The sequence below is a fragment of the Plectropomus leopardus genome, chromosome 5 (genome assembly GCF_026936395.1).
Source record: "Plectropomus leopardus strain MGB_pleo_1.0 chromosome 5, ASM2693639v1, whole genome shotgun sequence".
In the NCBI taxonomy this organism is placed as follows: Eukaryota; Metazoa; Chordata; class Actinopteri; order Perciformes; family Serranidae; genus Plectropomus; species Plectropomus leopardus.
In genome coordinates, this window is record NC_142180.1 from 33,478,607 (window position 1) to 33,499,712 (window position 21,106).

A 21,106-nucleotide genomic window follows, 5' to 3' on the forward strand; every position below is an offset into this window, starting at 1 on the left:
ACATCCTACAATCTGAGAAATGCACTTAAATCTGAGAAACATCCTAAAATTCTAGAATTATCCCAAAATTTTAAAAAATATTCTTAAATCCTAGAGACATCTTAGAAATTCTAGAAATGCTCTTAAATGTCTCTAGAAATGTCCTAAAATCTTAAATATGTTGCACATAGAATATTGTATAGAAATTACTTTTTGCATAAAATGGAAGCAAAGCATTTTATTTTTAAATAACTGATGGAGAAGGGGTGGGATTTAATGCATTTTTACTTCCTCCCACTCGTTTTCGGATATGTTTGTATGTTTCTGTATAACTATATTATATCCTTATTTTTATTTCAATCTATTTTTTAACATATATGAAATAAAGTTCAAATCTAAATCAGAGAAATGTTGTAATATCTTAGAAACGTCCAAAAATCTTAGAAAGGTTCTGAAATCTGAGAAACATCCTAAAATCCTCTAAATGTCCTAAAATCCTAGAAACCTTTTAAAAGCCTAGAATTGTCCTAAAATTCTAGCAACATCTTAAAACCAAAGGAAAAATCCTAGAAAGATGTATGGGGCTGCTGTGACTGGCCCCTGGTCTCCTGTCATTTTGAAGAAGTGGCCCCCATGCAAAGCCAGTGGAGTATCCCTGCTGTATGTGAGTTGCACTTGCAGAAACATGCGGGTATGTTGATATGCTGAAATATATATGACATCTGTATTAACCACACAAATGATTCTGCTAATTCTATCATTACGCAGGCGATTAAATTGCTCTGTTTCGCACATTTCATGCTACAAAATTAATATGCCCTCCAAAAAAACTGTATTAAAATTGCACAGGAAATTAGTAAACAGTCATCTGTATGACTGAATTGTAAAAGCTTTAGTTCTCATGAGTATCTAAGGTCCGCAGCAGAGGTTGTGAGTAAGCCCTGTGGATTATGAACATGTGCAGATGCGCCTTAAGGGTAGAGAGATGTGAAGGTTCCTGGTCAGAAAGCTCAGTGTGATGAAGGCTGAGTAATCTCTTTAGCTTTCTATTTCTGTGTGTTTGGCCTTTTACCTATCTAGCTCACACTAATATCCTCTCTGCCATGAAATACCGAACGAGTATTCTGCACCAGGGAGCAAAACAGTCAGAGAGAGAGAGAGAGAAGGAAAGAGAGGGAGTCGGGACTGAGAAATGTGAGCAGATGGGCATTCTGTGTAAGCGAGGTAACTTGATGAAAAGAGAGACACAAGGACTGGAAAAAGAGGTAGCTTAAAAGGTACAGGGAAGTCAGGCAGATGGATTTACAAGAAGGGGAAAGAAGGGACAGATGGATGGAAGTGACAGAAAGATTTACAGATGGATACTGCAGAGATACATCTGTGTACATACATGTAGGACATTCGCAGGGCCACGGTCCACATCGATGCAGCTTTGCCCTCAACAAACCCCCATGGCATCTCTGGTCCAATGAGTTAATTAGCTGAGCACATCATCCTGGTCCCATATGTATCTTCCACACCTGGTGCCGTTCATTTCAGAGTCACTGAGCACATCCCATCTTAACATAAATCACCCATTTCACACAGTCATGTTTGTGCTCGGCAGGCAGATAGATGAGCGTTAATGAGCGATACCTGCATCATCAGTGTGAGTGTTTTTGCCTCGAGGTGTTACAGTCTTTTACTCTGTATGGTTGTTATTTTCCAGCTGCACACAGATATGGACAAAGGAGACGGACGCACTAAGTATATGTTGGAGGGAGAAGGAGTGGGCTCTGTGTTCGTGATCGATGGCAACACGGGCAACATACATGTCACCAAGTCTCTAGACCGCGAGGAGAAGGACCAGTATCGTCTCATCGCGACTGCTACAGACCGCCAGACCGGCCGAGCCCTGGAGCCCTCCTCTGAGTTCATCATCAGGGTGCAGGACATCAATGACAACCCGCCTGTTTTCCTCGATGAACCCTATGTTGCCATGGTGCCGGAGATGGCCAACATAGGTAAAACAACATTAAAGTGAAACTCCACCGAAAATCTCCTGCAATGTGGCTGCAAAGCTTTTGTCATGCGGAGCAGCAGCTGGGCTCAGCTTGACTTTATTTAGCTTACAATGGATTCCGGTGGTGATGAGTTTTCTCAGCAAACAGGGCTAAAAGGCTGTGTGCAACACTCAAAAGTTTACTTTAAACTGAGAAGTAAATTGAGATTGAGCAGCAACTTCTGAGGCTGAAAAATGGACCAAATGTGTCAAAATCTGCAGTTCCTCTAATGGCCACTTGAGGCTGGCTCTAAAAACCAGTCAGGTCCCATAGACCCCCATCAAAATGCCCAACTTTACAGCAGAAATTAACACATTTACAACCTAGTGCAAAAAAAGGGTTTTGGCCTTATAGCTAATTTCAACATTCATGGCAACTGTACAGAGGGTGAATTTTATATTACTTTCTTTTTTATTTATTTGATTTTTTTTTAACTAGGTTGGTCCCGTTGAGATTAGGAATCTCTTCTCTAAGGGAGAACTGGCCGAGACAGTCTGCAGTGAAAACACAAAGCTGCAAAAAGAGACACAAAGGGAGACAAAATGTAATTCACAAGCACTAAAATTTGCATTAACCCTCTAAATGCCAGGTCTTTGTCATGATGCCACTATGTTTTTAGATTTAATCAAAATAATTATTTTCAAGATACTACATGCTAAGTAGATTATTTTAGCTACTGACAGTCTGGAATATGTCAGTGATTAGCAGCAGCATTGACTGCAACAGTGCACCTAGTGGAGACAGCATGTATTTTCTCCATTTGCCAAATATGGTCAAAATGACATCATCAGGTGGAAAATGGTCAAAATGACAAATTCAGAGTCAAAAGCCCAGAATGACACACAGAAATAATACAAGTCATGTTTTCGTGCTTTGACGGCTGTGGGATCAAAAATGTCAGTTTCAGTGGGTTTCAATGGAGCTTTTTTTTACCTTAACAGTCTGAATTTAACTATTTAGTTTCCACGGTGTATTTTAGACTTATTGTAGGAGCTGAGCTGAAAATTCGCTGATTACACTAAAATACAAAATCTGGACCACATTTATGACATAGGCATAAGCACCTAAAATGCACCAAGCAGTGCCTAAAGGGTTAAAAGAGAGTTATCTGTAAGTCAGAAGAGAACTTTCTGAGAGTCAGTTGTACAACCAGGCAGGTTAAAAACATCGGCATCCTGCAGAATCTGCTTCAATCTGCTGAATCTGAATCTAGTGTTTTTAGAGCCAGATTTGACCATATTTGGACGAGAGGTTGGAGAGGAGGGGTGGATGTGACTCACAGACTGCAGTGACACCTTGCAGACAGCCTGTCACTCAAGCATATAAATATATAGTACTTAATACTCTGTTATTTTGTACCAGGCTGTAAACATGTTTATTTCTGCTGTAAAGTTGGGTATTTTAACACGGGGGTCTACGGGGATTGACTTGCTTCTGGAGTCAGCCTTGAGTGGACTTTAGAGGAACTGCAGTTTTTGGTGTTTCCATATTGGCTTCATTTTTCAGCCTCAGAGGTTGCCATTTAGTTGTGATGCTTGAAAAAAATTATCCATTGATTTACAGATTTCACAACGTATAATGGGAAAAAGTCTTTTTGTGCTCAGTGGCATCATTTGAGAGATCTGAAAGTTGTGTATGCTGAGGCATACAACTGTGTGGCAGTATATCTAGTTATTGAATAATCTGTTATAGTAATAATAATTGCTTTGTTTATACAGTGTAAAATAATGTCCAATCAAAACCTCAGGGAGCCCAAGGAGAAGGAGAGTCGTTTAAATTGCTTTTTAATTGAACAACAGTGCAAAACTTATAAAACTTTCCTATATGACAAAGAAAAGCTTCACGATTCTACTTGAAAAATGACTTTAAACACTCAATTGTTTATGAAAACAGGTGCACATTAATCTTCTGTCATTCATCAATTGATCTGCCAAGTGTTGCAGTATTTAAGCCCCTCTTGCAGCATAATTGACTCCCCTGCTGTCCAAACATTTTCAGTATCTTACAAACAATCATACTTTTGCCAAAATGGAGCTAAACACACAGCGCCTGGCACAGCTCCAGAGATTCAAGGAGGGCAATTGTTCAACATGGAAACAGGGCCTTTAATCATATTTTATCTCCAAGATGAATGTTTTAAAGTACTGCTCCGCACGGATAGACACCAGAGGAAGTGGATTATCCTTTTAATCCTGCAGATGTAAGTACTTGATATTCAGAAGATAGATTTTGGGTGGAGTATGACTTTAAGCTTATGAACCAGCCACCAGCTTTAAGCAGTTTGAAACCGCCCTTTGACCTGTCACCTTTGCCGTCTCTCTCACAGGCACGTCCATAATCCAAGTCACAGCTAGAGATGCCGATGACCCAACATATGGAAACAGCGCCCGGCTGGTGTACGCCATCACTCAGGGCCAGGACTATTTCTCTGTGGATCCTCAGACAGGTCTGATCACATGCACCAGACATCCCGCTTAAAGCTGTTTACCATTAAATGCACCTCCAGCTGACGATTACACTTCATACAGTAAATCCCAGTGGCCCAGTTAGATATCATATGTTGCGTCTTTGCTGCCATATGTCCTGAGTGGATGAGAACGTTTGAATTCACATTTTACATGATTCGCTCAGAAGCAGAAGCGGCCCCGAGTCATATGTTTTTCAATGTCCTAATTCAAAACATGTATGCATCTGCCTCGCTTTGACGGTGATTTCCAGAGACGTCACGTCGCTGTGAAATCTGTTGCTGCTGTGATATTTTTTATTTTTTTTGTTTTCTTGCTGCATGTCCTGTCCACCAGGCGTCCTCCGCACAGCTGTACCTGACATGGACAGAGAGACACGGGATGAATATCTGGTCGTCCTCCAGGCCAAAGACATGGGCGGGCATCTGGGCGGATTATCAGGGACTACCACCATCACTGTGAAGCTGAGCGACGTCAACGACAACCCCCCTCACTTCAGAAGGAGTAAGCGCTGCCGTTATCAGATCACAACTGTCGGCTGCTTTCAATCTCTGCTATATGTGTGTGCGCGAGTAAAGATTAAAATGATGAAACATTTTGTAATGGCATTTGTGACAGGAGCCTTGATATTTTTTTTGCCTCCTTTGGGTCCTCGTTGTCTTGACAGGTTGAAGATAAGCTCTAAAGTAGTTAAACAGCTTGTCAGTCCGGTGTGTCTCTTTTATTCAGCACACTCCTCCTAATCACTGTTTTTACCATCAGCTGAAATAACATAACCTCCGCCAGAGATGACTGACATTAACATTCATATAAACACTCCCGTTTGGTCCCTGAGGTTCGAAATGGACTGTGCCTTGACGTAGAAGAGTGAAAGATCATGTCCGCTTTTTCTTATCCAAGCTTTTCCCTGTTCCACGCTATTAATATTTCATCTTAAAGTTCAGTGCTTTCTGCTTCAATAGACAGTAAAATCACTGCAGAATGCGTCTAACGCTTTGAGACATATACTGCTTTTCCCTACATTCTGCCTCTCCCCTACTTCTTCTTCATGACAGTCTCCGCTTACCGCCGTTCATCTTAATGTTTAAAGCCCCCTCTCTGCGTGTTGATATATTGTTCTGCAATATAGTGCTTTATAGAAGCAATTTAATATTTCCAAATGCCAGCAGTGTTATTTATTTACTGATATCTGACTATATCTTCCCTCTCGCCCTCAGCACCTCCACTCTATTATTTTCTGTTTGACAATAATGCCAATTAATAATTTAAGCAAAAGGCTCATTTGGTATGCTCTTTGAATGCGAGGGGTGTGACTTTTAAACACTCTTCATAATATGGAGGATTTGAATGATTAACAATCAGCAAGGTGGCGGTGCTGTGATTAAAAGGAAAGCATTTCTCTGCTGCTGTGCAGCATCACAAGTGATGTATAGGCATGAACTGCCACAGATCACTGGCTGCCTTTTCATGCTTGTTAAGTGGACGGACTGTAATGCAATCTAAACTATAACGCTAACAGATTCACTCAGTGAAGCTTTGACACGGTTTATTAATACAACAAGTGATTTAATACTAACAGAAGGGGACAGATATCAATTCATTTTAAGCTTTACAGTTCTGTGGACTATATGTTTGTCACATTAGTAACGGGATTAATAGAGTCAGGATTCCTACGGTCAGGGAAAACCTTGAAAAATAATGGAATTTCACAATCACTGAACGTTATTAAAAAAGCCAGGAATTTTATTGTGTGTGGTGGAATTGATAATCTTCTGTGGGAAACCTTCAACGTAATGTAACATAACTGCAAAATTATTTTCTTCAGCTGCTGACCTAACGTTGTGTTAAAATGTGATATTTTGTTCAGCGTCACATGCATTTCTTTATTTTCTCCACAACAGAAAAAAACAAAGATATTCAATTTATAATGATATACAAAAGAGAGAATTAGCTAATCCTTGCATTTGAGGAGGTTGAGTTTGCAAATATTTGCTATTTTTGCTGTATAAAAAAAGTTTCATTTTCCGTCAGTCATGTTTTCAAACCTGCCTTATGGCTGCAACCCAAAAATAATTTGTACATGGGTTAAAATCTAGTTGTAACATGAGGTACTAATGAAGAATAAAAAAATACTGTAACTATGAAGAAATTATCAGCTGCTGTTAGTAAACAGTATCCCCAGCAAAAAGGAATGTAAAAGCCAAGCTCAGCTTTGTCTGTTTGGCACTTCGCTTCTCCATATTTGCATTTTTTCGTCACTGTATCTCCACTAACACACAAAATGCCCCAACAGTCCATACGCAGTTTTTAGGAATATCCTGCATTGTGTACCTTATAGGGATTGTTTCATATTTTCGTTTATCTTAAAATATGCCTATAGCTACTTTCTTGGAGGCTTGAAAGAGACACTCTGTGCAAAAATGCATTTAAAGTTCAGCCAAATCTAATTACACTTCAGCAGTCTGAGTCATATCAAGCGGGTATCTTCAGATTGATCCCACAGGACATTCCCAAGAGGGAATTCCACACTAAATATAGTGTAAGTTTGGAAGATGTGATATGAGCTTCAGCCAAAAGTAAGAAGGCATTTTACACAAGCTGACGGCTGTGGATTTAGTCCCTCATCTCTAACGTTGGTATTGCACCGGGACGGATCTCTTTACAGCCGGTATGGGCAGGTGGAATGATTAAAGCGACAAATAACTCTTCCAGTGTGCGTACACATGGGCATGTGTGTAATGTATTAAGATAGGCTTGTAAAAAAGAGAGCCAATCCTTTAAACTTGGACGTGAAATTTGTGAACGGGAGTAGTAACAGCCACATGCATTATGTTGGTTGACACAAAATTGAGCCAGACACATGTACCTTGTGCAGTTTATGTATTTCAGTCTCATCAGCAGTCAGTGCCAGCGTTCAGATCCATTGTGTTCATTGTTATCCTCTCTGCAGGTGCGTGGTCATTCTCTGTATCGGAGCTAGCGGCACCAGGTGTGGAGGTGGGCCGCCTCACCGCTACTGATCCAGACCTGGGAGAAAACGCACAGCTGGAATTCACCATCCTGGACGCAGAGGAGGCCGAAGTATTCAATATTTCAGGAAGAGACCAAGAGGCCGTCATTGTGCTGAGCAAGGTCGGTGATAGTCTGACTCACTGGGTGCAGAGTGTGGCCATAAGTGTGCCGCTCTTCAGTTATGAAGGACGACGTTTTACCTCCCTTTTGTTTTCTTAGTCTTACTATTTAAAATGTCCCTGTGCTACGGTAAACAAACAGCAACCTTGCAGCTAACAACCTGCACACTGACAAAAAAAGTTTTTACGAAGCTTTGGATTTTGCAGTAAAGCTTGCCTGCTCTGTTCTTTCTGTGAACTGTTGTAAAAAGGCTTCATACAAGGTGCTTGACTTGCTCTAAGTCCTTGAATTTGGCACTCAGAAATTCAATCACTGGAATACCTTGAAAATCAGAGATTTTTGACCTCGGCCCTTAAAAAGGAATTTACATAAAATTAAGAGAACAGATCAGTTATTTAATAAAGGTTTTAGAAAAATGTTTTAAAACTAGGAGGCCAAGTCTGGTCGTGATCGCTTTATTTTCTAACGCTGTATGAGCGTCATGACCTTGGAGTGCCAGTGGGCTGGTTCATGCCAGTAAATAGTCGGCACCAGGATGTTTTGCGAGCCTGAAAAATACTCTGAAACACCATCAGCATCAGTTTTTTTCTGACTCTCAATAGTAAACTGCGGTGCAGAGCGCGCACTACACACTCCATTCCTTTTTTTTCAACATAAAAAAAGGATTTCTAGTATTTCTACCGTTTATGAAATCTCTTCAGGAGGGATCCAAACAACATCGCTCGCCACTTTATGTGTCGTTACAGTTGCAGTGTGGACCACCCTGTCTTTTTCATAGTTGTCGTTCCCTGTATGGACGGCTCTTTAGGAAACATTGGCCATGTGATGTTAACAGTTAACAGTGTCACTGTACGTTCCTTCCCAACACTATTTTGCAACGGTACCATGGCTGCATCCTGCGCTTAGCGCCGCCAGGACGATTCTGATTGGTTGAGAGAAACAAAAACAAGGCTGGGCGTTTTTTTTCCCCCCAAAGCAAAACGGTCATTTGATGCTTCCAGATCTTCCTCAAGTGCTGGCGTAGAGCTGTGGAGTTAAAAAAATTTTGATACAGCCTATTATCCCGATATTGTGTGATACACTGATGCCAAGTTTTTAAAAATTATTTAAATTATTTCTATTGCAATTAAAAATTAAGCTTTTGGTAGAATAGTAGGATAAGGACTTTAAGGAAGTAGAGTAATAAAATCAGTTGCTTTTTCAGTCAACTAGAGACATTTTGCCATAATAAAAAAATCAAATGATGTGAGATTAACGGATTGAAAACTTTATTTTATTAGATTAAAACAGATGTTGACAAAGCCTTTCCTTAATTTTCAGCTGAAAAAAAAGGAAATAAATTGCAAGATATGGCAGTATATGTTACTGCATTACTCAGCAGATCAGGAGGTACTTTATCATAACTTTATTATCGTGATATTATTGTATCGGTGGTAATGGTGACTTCCACCCCGAGAAGAAAGTTCTGGTTATGAAAGACGAGATGAGTGATGACACACTCGTACAGAGACTGTGTCTTTTTGTATTAACGGTAGCCGAGGATCTGAAGCTACATGTGGGTGGTTTTGCTTAAATGGCCACATAATAAGAAAATATCTACTATGAGACATTAAAACAAATTTTCTCTCGTCTGGTGTTGCAAATTATTTTCATTCGGCCATTTAAACACTTCAGTACTCCACTCAAACAAGCTCCGTCACTGACAGGTTCATATTCCCAAGGCCCCGCACAAGCAATTAATGAGAGACAATGAACTAATAAGCAGCTGGTGAGAAAGTGTGGCTCATTTGAAGTGTGCGGGCTGTGTTAAAGGCAGACAGTGTGACTTGTCTTTTCACTTCGAATCATCGGGCATTCAAAGAACTGTTGCTCAGTGAAATCTTAAATTAAGAGGTTGCAGTGGGTGAGGTAAGAGGCGGTCGATGATGAAAGGAATAACTCAAACATGTAATATTGTAGGAGAGTTTTATAGAAAGATAAAAAGAGAGAAATATGAATGAAAATTAATTATAAAGTGCTGTACGTGGTAAGAAATATGGAGCATATATATACACCAGGGATGCTCAACTTGCTTTGTTCGGGGGGACACAGGATGCCAGAGGCCAGTCGCAGCAGCCCCATACATTTTTGTAGGATTTTAGGATATTTCTAGGATTTTTATGACATTTCTAGGGGTTTAGGTAGCACCTAACCTACCTTTTTTTTTAATAAACAAGCTCTCTTTTGATGCTGTTTAATGCAAACGGACACCTTATGTATACTAAAAGTATAACAATAATTCCTAGTGTGTTGAGGGGCCGCCTGGCAACCTATACTGCGGGCCTTAAGTTGAGTATCACAGTTATATACGGTACATATGAATCATATATGAAAGGCCTTTAATACAGTGCAACCTTCAGATTTATCTTTATTCTTCACCCAACAGCTGCTGGATTATGAGACTCGCAACTCATACACTTTCTCTGTGGAAGTTGCCAACCCTATAGTGGATGCACGGTACCTGAGGAAAGGTCCCTTTAAGGACCAGGCAACAGTCCGGGTCATGGTGCTTAATGCTGATGAGCCGCCGAGATTCTCCCAGGCTCGATACCATCTGGATGTGTCTGAGAACTGCCCCCCTGTCTGCTCTGTTGGCCGGGTTCATGCAGTGGACCCAGACACAGGACAAAGCTCCAACATCAGGTGGTTATTACACCATCACTCACTCACTTACTCATCCACTGGCTCACTCAGGACTCCCCTCACCATCTCCCTGCTCTCGCTCGTGCCTGTTTCCGTATCTCAGGTACTCCATCGATCCCCAGTCAGACCCCGAGGCTCTGTTCCGCATCGCCTCTGACACGGGCTTTATCAGCACAGTGATGGAGTTGGACCGCGAGCAGGAGCAGTGGCATAATATCACTGTCATCGCCACACAGAGGGGTATGTCAGCCCCCCCGCCCTCGGGCGCCACGAGCAGCAGAGCTCACCACAGTCATATTTCACCGAAAGCACCGCCCGGAGTTGGGAATACAAAGTGTGCCGTAAAAATGATACAATTTCAGTGATAATTTCAACATTTGTGTCCCTTTCCTTTTCTTTCAGACAATCCCAATCTGGTGTCAAGGGTTGTGGTTGCCATAGAGACACTGGACCAGAATGACAATGCGCCAGAGTTGGACAGACAGTATACAACGTCTGTATGTGACTCCAGCGCCCCCGGTCAGGTCTGTTCTCGTTTTGTTTTTGAATGATATTATATTTAATGTCAAAATTTATTCCAGTTTTTATATATTCTGTCTCAAACTCTTGCAACTGTTTTGCTCTTTCTTAGTTTTGACTTAAACTCCTACCCAGTCCATGTCAACGGATGGGACATGGGCCAAACTAAAATCTCAAAAGACACGTCACATACACTTTTCCCAAATATTGTTACGTACTTAATGTATTGAAAATAATAAAACCTAAGTTTAAGAGAAAAAAAAAGATTTGTGGGTGCACAGCTGCTTCGTGATAAAAGTATTCCAGGGCACGATTAGTTGAATACTTTTAATATAAAGCAACATCAGTATGAACTGTTAGCAATAACTTCATACAGCTCTGATATTGTGTCTGGGAAGTGAACAATAAACTGTGTGGCTGATATAAAATTTAAAACAGCACGACTATATTGCATGCTGTCCTCCACCACCAACAAAAGAAACTACTATACAGACTGGTACTTACAGAATTTAAATACATTGAATGGCATGGCAGAAAAAATGCTGACTTGGTTGTTTTTAGGCCCCAAGATATGCAAAAAAAGATTATTTTGACCAATGTTGCAATATGAGCCGTGATTTTAGTGGGAAATTAGAATTTTAGCACTTAATTTTCACTAAGAAAAATCCAAGAAATAGAAATAATGATGTTTGTTGGGATTTTATACCAAACAAACATGCTTCTTTACATCTGAAAATCTGATATGTAGACCGTGACATCTCTGTAGCACCACAATTTTTCATTTACACTGGTATGTTGTGACATTTTATTTTAACTTGTAACTTTTAAAAATTGCAGCCTTAGTTGATTGATAGTCCTAAGGATTATATGTCTAAATTCACTTCAAAATAGACTCTTTTTTTTTTTCCTAATAACCCCTCAAACTTAAACACATATAACCCCTCCTCATGTTGCCAATGCCCGCAGTTCAACCAAAACATGATTTTTATGTGGGAAATTCTTTCATTATATTAAGACAAAAACATATAATTCTGTGCAGAAATATGTTGGGTTTTTTCTATTCTTTCAATGAGCTTTCAGCTCCTCAAATGAATCCTGACCAGCATTAAAGTCGAGCATCCTGATCTGTGTTTTGCAGGTAGTTCAGGTTCTGCGAGCCATCGACAGAGACCAAGGAGTGCAGGACACCCCGGTCCACTTCAGCATCCCTCCTGAGTCCAGCACGGCCCTCAACCTCACCATCAGGGAATCTGGAGGTGACACCAGTTGGCTTGTCTATTTTGTGCACAATCCAAAAAAAAACATGACACCAGCCAAAACCTCTGTGAGCTTGTTGTGCAGCGACCGTGTTTGATGTGTGTTTTTTTGTCTTTGCCACATTATCAGGTGTGACAGCCAGCCTGGTGCTCCAGTCAGCCTTGGAGCCCCTCCCTGGCTTCTCCTCATCCTCACTCACCCTCTACGTGCCGGTGGTGCTGCGCGACGGGGCCTCGGGTCTGACCAACACTGGCACGGTCACTGTGACCATTTGTCCTTGTCTGCGCGGGGGCATGCAGACAGAGGATAGAGGGAGACAGAGGGACAGGAGATGGGAGAGACACATGGTCTGTCTCCCCGTGCCTTCTGCCTCTCCGTCTCTCATATTCAGCTTGGTCACCTTGCTCGCCATGCTGGCTTGTGTCACCACTCTGCTGGGTAGGTTTGTTCGGCCCTCTGACGCTCTATAAATATGTTGTTTGTGACTTTTTGAAAGATGCTGAGCAGTTGTGTCAGGTTGCTTCAGTAATGTCTGAAGAGTATGGTGGTCATGTGTCTCTTTTTTGCCCTTTAGTGGTGTGTGCACTCTCGCTGTCATTGCGCCATCAGAAGCGAGACTCCCACTCACCCTTCGAGGAGGATGATGTCAGGGAGAACATCATATCCTATGATGACGAGGGGGGAGGGGAGGCAGACACCGCAGCTTTTGACATTACAGCGCTGCAGAGCATGCACAGAATACAGCACATGCACAACAACAGGAACATGTGAGCTCACAAAAATAAAAAAAATAAGTTCATCCTTGCCATGGTGGCTTATGGGAGCATGTGTGTGTGTGTATGACTGTGTGCTTCTCTGACATTTATCTCTTGGCACAGATGGTACACCCAGCAGAATCCGCCGAGGGCCAGGACGTACAGCTGGAGTCGTAACCCGCGCCCCGGCCTGGACCCACAGCAGAGGCCAGGCTCCGCTCCGCTTTATGGACGCCTCTGCTACGGCATCCATACGCTGCCTGTTCTGAGAGATTATCCTGTCGGGCCACTGGAGGCAGGTCTGCAGCTAACACAGCTGACCCATGGGCTCACCGGAGGTCACATTGGCAATTCCCTTGTCATCCAGAACCAGAGCACCTTTGAGCCTCTGCTGCGCTCTCCTGAGATGAGCCCCGCTAGTTACGAAGCAGAGCACATGCTGGCGAAGAGCAAAGTCACGGACAGAAATGAAGGCAGTGAAGCACACGCTGCTGACACAAAAGAGAATCAGGATCAGACAAAGGTCAGATCAAAGCGTTAATACTAAGGAAAAAATGCAGCAATTATATGGAAGCAAATGAAGGCCATAAGGATTTGAGTCGTACAAGCAAGTGAATAATCGTGTTTAAAATAGCCTGAAATATTCAAAGCTGAATATGCATCAGTGTGATTCATCAGGAATCTGATTTGATGGAAAGTCACCGCACTAACCCACCAACTGTCATCAGATTCTGATTCAGATTTTGCACGAAAGCAAGTGACGTCACCTTTTTCCCAAACTCAAACCAGTCTGTTGTAACTTGGGGGGGCAGTGAATTTTTAGGGTCACTTCACTGATTGGGGAAAAAAAAGTTTTTAGGGCCTCTATTGTGCCATTGAATTAATGAAATAAAAAACTTATTTGGTAATTTTACCCAGTGTAATTTTTGTTGTTTTTTTTGTTTTGTTTTCACAAAGTTGGATCCACAGTGTCCGATATTCAAAAAGCTTCAGCAAACTCTCGTTTCGTTATTTCTTTGGTGTGCTTCCTTCTTTTGTATCATTCTAAGTCCCCGCTCTAAATCTGGATGTTTTTGCGGGTCCATGAAGATATTGCCGGCAGTGCTCGCCTTGGGTCTATTTTGCAGCATTTTGTGAGGTTTGAGTCAGGGGGTGGATAATTTTTCAGTCAAAATGATCATAGCTGATCAGATCAGATCAATGGATGAGAGGAGCAGCTGCCGCAGATGCAAGTGAAATCAAACTTTTGGACTCGGCGCAAAGAATGGTCAACTTTCACGGTGTCGCCGCTCTGCTGCTCCATCTGTGCCAAGAGTACGTGCTACGCTCCAAGAGTGCAGTGCAATGAATAACTGATCTGCATATATATTGTAATAGCAGCAGTCCATCGTCTACAATAGAAATCAACATAAGGCAGCAGGTGATTTAATAATGGCAGGCCACCACAAGTAAATGGTATAATTAGTCAGCAGCCCTTATGTGATGAAAGAGCACTGATTTTGCAGCACTGATTTTCAGTATGTGCTAGTATGTGTCTCTCCGGCACGCCGAACAGCATTGAATAAACACAGATTTGTAACGTGTAACTTATTTATTCAGTGCTTTTACCAGTTTTAATCACTTGATCTGTTTGTTTTGAAGAGGAAGAGACCTTTGCTGGTAATTTGGCTCCCATTAAAAAACCTTCTGAACAACGAATACTGAAGGAATTTTAACCAGGAGAAATTTCATTTAGTTTCCGTCTGCAGTCCTCATTGCTAGATGCTACTAAACCTCCCTAAATCTTACACACTCTTCCTTTCTTCTTCAATCTTTATAAGTTTCACTCTCGGCCTGTATGGTCATTTCCGTCCCTTTTCTTTTTCGGGGTGGGTGTGTTGGGGGTTGAGGCTGCTGACCTAAAAGTTCAAAACAAAATTAAATTATTCAGATACCAAATAAAGATGAAATATTCAACCTTAAACATTTGGTACCAAGGATATGAAAAGGGGTCATCATGGAATCGATTAGACCTCCGTCCAATCAAGTTCATTTCTGTCTGTCATGTGATCCATTAAAGAGCGATGCATTAAAAAGTTCAGACAAGCATATTCTAATTTTCTGTCTGAACTCATCAACATTAGGTATTCAGCTGTGATTCAATTTCACGGTTAGTGATTTTTCAGTTGCTTAAAAATTTGAATAATTATGACCTCTTTTTGCTTCCGTACATTTATCCCAGCATGTGTGTCTGAATCCTCTAATATCGCCCCTCTTCTTCTCTCGTACAGATAAACGCAGCAGAAACAGAGTCGACACCAACAGCCGACAACGCTGCCAATCCGACCCACTGTGACCCAAATGAGTCTTCATGCCAAAGTCACACCAGCTCCTCGTCAAACCAGCAGGAGGGGCGGCCGGGGTCATCGCAGACTCAGATCAGCACTGGAGCCACCAGCTGCACATTAGATGACATTGACACTGATTCCTCCATCCCCTCCGTTTCAGAGCGAAACTATTCAAATGGCAGTGAAATCAGCTCAACTGTGAACCCTCCCGTTTACCTGAAAGGAGACACGTACAGCATTGTTGGCTCGCTGAATCCAAACAGCAGAGGGACGTGTATGAACGGGACTAGCGGCGGCGGGTTGTACCCAGCGGGAGTTCAGCTGCTGAACATGTGCAGACTTCAGAGTAAGGATTTGACCCCGCAGCCTTTGTCTTTACCTGGGGGGATGTTTGGCAACAACAGAGGCTGGGCATGCGGGGCGGAGCCTGCCAGAGCAGAAGCCGCCACCCCTCAGCCCCTCCGCATGGAAGACCTCCTGAATATCCGTCTGGATCAGGTCACCTTTGACCTGTCTCAGCCGCCCTATGACTCACTGCAGACTTACGAGTTCGAGGGCCGTGACTCAAGGGCTGAGTCACTGAGTTCACTGGAGAGCGACGGCGAGAAGGACGACGGGAGAGTGGTGGGAGGGATGGAGGAGTTAAACCAGAAGTTTCAGAGGCTGGTGGAGATCATCAGAGAGAGGGAGAAGGAGAAGGAGGGAGGAGGAGGAGGAGATACACGAGCGTCCAAGGGAGCCAAGACTGCAGCGGCAGCCCTCGATGAGACTCATAAACAAAAGGAGGACAAAGAGAAAGAACAGCAGAGATGGGATTTCTAGACTGCAATAAAAGAAAAGTTCGAGAGAGGCAAACTCTTTCAAACAGTGATGGATTTTAAACACAGCAGGGGGGTGAAATACACAGCCTCTGACAGAGATCTCCTTGTCCCACACGCCCCTGCCAGAAGGAAAATCCAGGAGGCTGACAGTATCGTCGAGATTTGTGGTGGAATCATTGCACAGCGTATCGTTTTCACCTCCACTATGTTTATAAAATGCATATGGAATCTGTCACTTTTCACACTTCTCTTGTAACGGATATTAATAATGCACTCGGGCTTTCAAAGCTAAAGTTATGAAAAATTAACATTTTTGAAATATTGATTCTGAGCCCTGAAAGCTGCATTGTTAGAAAATAGGCCTCATTAAATATTGAGCAGAATTGTGATGTTTAATATTGATAGTTTAATAGGGGCACACTCACTAGAAATCCTCAGAATTTTAATCTGAACCGAAATAAAACCACACAAGCGTACAGTATAGTGCTGTAGGCCGACACTGCCACTTGTTCACAGAGCCTCTCCGATGAGTCTGACTGTATTAGGGGTGTAACGGTTCACAAAATTCACATTTCGGTTCGACACGGTGCGAGCACAGTTTGGCATATTTTCAATACAGTCAAAAAAAGTTGAATCCATGATTTTTCATATATTAAACTTTTCACCATAACCGTTTATCCTGTTGAGCGGCACGGGGAAGCCGAAGCCGACCAGATGACATTGGGTTAGAGGCACCCTGGACAGGTCACAGGTTGAGGAAGTTCCCTCAAATTCGGCACAAAAAAGGTCACCGTGACCTTGTGTGTCTCATTTTCACAAATGCAATATCTCAAGATGACCTCGAAGTAATTTTGATCAAATTTGGCACAAACGTCCACGTTAAAGGCCCCCAGCTGCGTCACACTAATGTCGCTGTTGTTCAGAAAGTTGCACATGAACACACCAAACTGACGGTAAACCAGCACGTATGTTCTGTGTCTGCATGAGAGGAGATACCACTCCATACCAGCAGTGGTGGTCGTTCATAATCAACATCCAAAACAGGAAACCGAAAGACTGCTATGACGCTAGTTAGCACATTAAAAACACAACCTAACATTAGAACAACAAAACATATTTACTGTGCGCCAGTGAAGAAGAAGACGAACCGTCAGCAAATGTTTCTAGTAAAAGCTCAGTGGTTAAAGAAAAACAAGCTTTCCTCATATAAAAAAGTTGTTTAGACTTATACCAGTTCTCTTTTCGTGCACTGAGCTGAACAGCCAATCAGAGTGATCGAGGGCCATCGGTGTGAGACACACCATGGCAACGGGGGCCACAGACGCTCATCGGCGGTCTAACGGCGTGATGACCTGATTAGAATTTGGGGGTCAGATGTCACTGTGACCCTGTCCATTTAATTTGTCATTTTCCTCAGTTTTAGTTCCCCCAGACTTAAGAATGATCTGATTCGATTGTGATGGTCAAAGGTCGCTGTGACCTCACAGAGCATGTTTCTGACCATAACTCAAGAATTGATATGCTATGTGATGAAATTTTATATCCCCAAGGTCAACTTCACTGTGACACAATGTTTTGCAAAACATTTTTTTGGCCATTTTTGCAACATCAGGAACAGAAAGGGAGACATTTGGTCAGATACTGAATTGGTGACACTAATCTTGGGTGTCCACCTTCAAACTGCGCTGATTGTAGAGATCTTCTGTGCTGCCGGAGAAAAACGTGTGTGAAGTGTCAGAGTGAGACATGGACGTAAACTGTTGTGCAGCTTGATTGGTTCAGGAAGGAGTTTTCCAAATTTAACGTGATTAGTTCAACAAATTGATCAGTTTGCAAAGCATACCGAACCTAAGCCTTGTACTGAAAGGTTCATTTCAAACATGTGTACTGTTACACCCCTAAACTGTATACATTTATATTCTGTAGCTCCGTAGAGAGAGTTCATCTCCAGCAAGTAGTCACCACCATTACGGTAGCAATCCTGCTCACTATGCAATTTGCACACAGTTAGAAATGATTAGATTGTCACTGTCAAAGACTTGTGTACTGTTGTGAGAGTACAGTAAATACCGTCCATATGTAGATAAATATCAGCTTCTGCTTTGCTGCTTATTGCTCACGAGTTGACAATTGTTTGGGAGGGATATTTACCGGAATCCACACAGGAAATTAAGCATCTGATTTTCAGTTATTAAACTGTTGCAGGCGTAAGCTTACAACAGACAATGCTCCCCATAATTTCTCCCACGCAAGATTAATTATAATTCACTATTGTGTTTGCGTTTGCTGGTCTAGAATTATCTCCAAAGGCTTATTTATCTCCCACCTTTTAAAGAGACAAAATTAGGCAAAAGCCATCATGCGACGCAGTACACACAGGCATTGTTCTCGTGACGAGCCCAGAGCAACAGCAAAATAATCATTTACTCCGAGATTGTGTGTGATGTTATTCAGGCAATCTGTCTTTTGACAATGACTCATTTCTATAGCTATTTCAAAGCCCATTTCTTATTCAGAGGGTTTCAGGATGAGTTATTAAAATAATGACATTATTGGCAGTAATATGATAAAATGTATTTGACTTTCTGCAATTATTCTTGCGTCCTCTGCAGTGGAGTTTAGGTCTTAATCAGCCGCCGTTGTAATACGATTGCAATGCTTTCAGACTAAATTTGACAGAAAATCTTTGGCGTCTTGACAAGAAAGATGAGGTGTAAAAAATACTGGACACCTCAGGCAAGAGAATGAAATGCAGAAAAAAAGGAAGTGCGATATTATACGAAGTGCCAAGTGATAACTAGTCATCACCAGGCTGCATATTGTCAGTACACAGTGGGTATCTTCTGGCATAACTGCTGCAGAAATGTCACCGTACGAATGATCAAGAAGTAGACACGTCCTCACCCTGGAGATCAGAAACAGATTTAATTTAACAATGAACTAAATATAGACGCACACAAGTTAGAATCTGTATTACCACTTCAAAAAAAATAGTTAGACAAAAATAAAATAACGGGAAATTAAAATGTGTTTGAAATTCAAATGTGTAAAAGGCATATTGGCATTCATACGCACTTTAAAGAGAGTCGAGAAGGAGAGCTGTGAAGTCCAGGACGTCAGCGTCTGTCCAGGCGACTGACGGTACAACGGTGCCATCTAAAGTTTAATATGGACACTGCATTTTTTGATATTGCCAAAGCAGTAAAGTGTAAAATTAGAACAGAAAAAGTGATTTAATGAAAAGTAGGACTATTTCCTTTTGATCTATAAAGACAAATAAAATACTGGCTGTATTAACTTTGATTTTCAAGAAAAGATAAGTTGTGCAGAGGCTGCTGTGGGACTCTGACGCACGGTTTATAGCTCACATTTATTATAACAATCCATATGACACTGAGGGACAGTCTGAAAATAAAATTATAGGGGAAAGGGGAGGCCTGTGTATTTATTTATTTTGATGAAGGGAGGGTTTCTAAAATTTTATGGAGAGCAGCGAAAGGCCCTTCAACATCTTCTCATCCCAGAGTTAGTTTATTTTATTTATTATTTTTGAAAGAAATCAAATATTTATACCAAAAAGATGGATTGTGGTGGGTATGAGGACAACAATCATCAATCTGTCAGTTTGAGAAACGGTGGGACTTGTGTGGATTTTTGTTATTAGAGATTGAGCAATATATCTCCAGAGAGAGCAATCTTTTTTTTACCAGCCTATAGCTGCACCAGTCTCAGCTTTATTTTGCATCTTAAAGCTGGGGTATGGTGGTGAACTGGACAAGGCAAAACAAAAAAAGGCAAAATTTAAAAAAAAAAATGCACCCTCCGCCTGCAGCCCTATAGTGTTTCAAATACATTGATTTATTTTTATTTATTCTCATCATTTGTTATTATTATTTTCATTTTGTATTTTTTTATTTCATTGTACGATTGTATGGCTGCACATTTGCTCATCCCCTCCTTTCCCTGCTCTCTCTCTGTTTTTGTTTATTATTGTTTAGTAGAAAGACAATCAGCTGCTAGCCATCACACCATCCCTTCATCTTGCTCCCTGCCGCTGAGGACCTCAAAGCAAAGCGGGCAGAGGCTTGAAGACAAACCTTCGGTTGGTGTGTTTAGCGGCGTAAATTCAGCCAGTGCGGCTCCACCAGCACCATGTGTCAAGCTCACCGGAGGCCTTCAGCAGAGCAGAGTCTAACCTCTGTGACGGCAGCAACAGAAAGTTTGCTGATCCGGCAGGGAGTTGGTGCTGATTGGTCCGGTGGTTTGTGCAGGCTAAGGAGTGCCACCCCAATACGATAAGCTGTCTGCCCAGTCAGTTTGAACTGTTTGAAGAATAGACTGATTTTTTTTTTTTTTATTTTCTTGATTTTTTTTAATAGATGCAATTCAGGTTTAAACCTGAGAGGCAGTAATGTACCAGAATCGTGTCTAGCCTGCCAAAAATCTGCAAAAGAGGAAGAAGATCTGTTGTGATTTGGAGCAGATCCACAGAGCTTGACTTTATGTGGTGATTGTCCTGCTGAAAAAAAAACAGCTCGACCAGCTTAAAGCGGTTAAACTGGTTGACCAGCTTGTTTGATCAGCTCAAGGTAAGTTTTTGCATAATTTTTGATGGTTTAGCTGGTCATACTGGCTTGTTATGGTCACTCTAGCTGGTTTAACCATTGAAATTCCTGTAAAATTGAAACCAAATCAATATCCTTAAGTATGGAGAAAAAACAGTGTCGTGAGGGGGAAATATGAAAAGCAAAGATCATCACTCAGCTCAGTCTGCTTCCATGGGATTTGCAGAAAGATAAATGTCTGCAGCTTGACAGGCTGATCTCACCAGCTAAACCATCAAAGACCAGCAAGAACTGGGTCAGAACCATCTAAAACCATCTTCACCCAACTCAAACCAGCTACCAGCAAAAGCTGTTTGTTTGTAGCTTTTTTTCCAGCACTGCAGTGTTCGTACTTAAAGTGATGTAGGTAGTGTGGACAAAAATGGTAAATTAAAGCTGTTGAAACTTGTGCCCGCAGCAGCGCTCTTACTTCATGCCACCGCTGCATAAGTCGGTGCTCCACTGGGCCACCTCAGGAAAAAGTCTGGACACGTCACTGCAGACCGGTGCGCTGCTCTCCTCT

At 41.8% G+C, this 21,106-nt stretch overlaps 1 protein-coding gene across 1 annotated transcript in view; it reads left to right on the forward strand.

The window, feature by feature from the left end:
- LOC121941332 (cadherin-7-like) overlaps window positions 1–21,106 on the forward strand; it is a 43,636-nt gene that overhangs the window by 17,229 nt on the left and 5,301 nt on the right. The window contains exons 3-14 of the mRNA XM_088078011.1: window positions 1,688–1,982; window positions 4,348–4,467; window positions 4,823–4,990; window positions 7,437–7,618; window positions 10,044–10,300; window positions 10,404–10,540; window positions 10,703–10,824; window positions 11,958–12,075; window positions 12,206–12,514; window positions 12,651–12,843; window positions 12,955–13,354; window positions 15,102–20,568. Coding sequence (XP_087934137.1) covers window positions 1,688–1,982; window positions 4,348–4,467; window positions 4,823–4,990; window positions 7,437–7,618; window positions 10,044–10,300; window positions 10,404–10,540; window positions 10,703–10,824; window positions 11,958–12,075; window positions 12,206–12,514; window positions 12,651–12,843; window positions 12,955–13,354; window positions 15,102–15,980 — 3,180 coding nt within the window. The 3' untranslated portion in view covers window positions 15,981–20,568. The remainder of the gene's footprint in view (window positions 1–1,687; window positions 1,983–4,347; window positions 4,468–4,822; window positions 4,991–7,436; window positions 7,619–10,043; window positions 10,301–10,403; window positions 10,541–10,702; window positions 10,825–11,957; window positions 12,076–12,205; window positions 12,515–12,650; window positions 12,844–12,954; window positions 13,355–15,101; window positions 20,569–21,106) is intronic.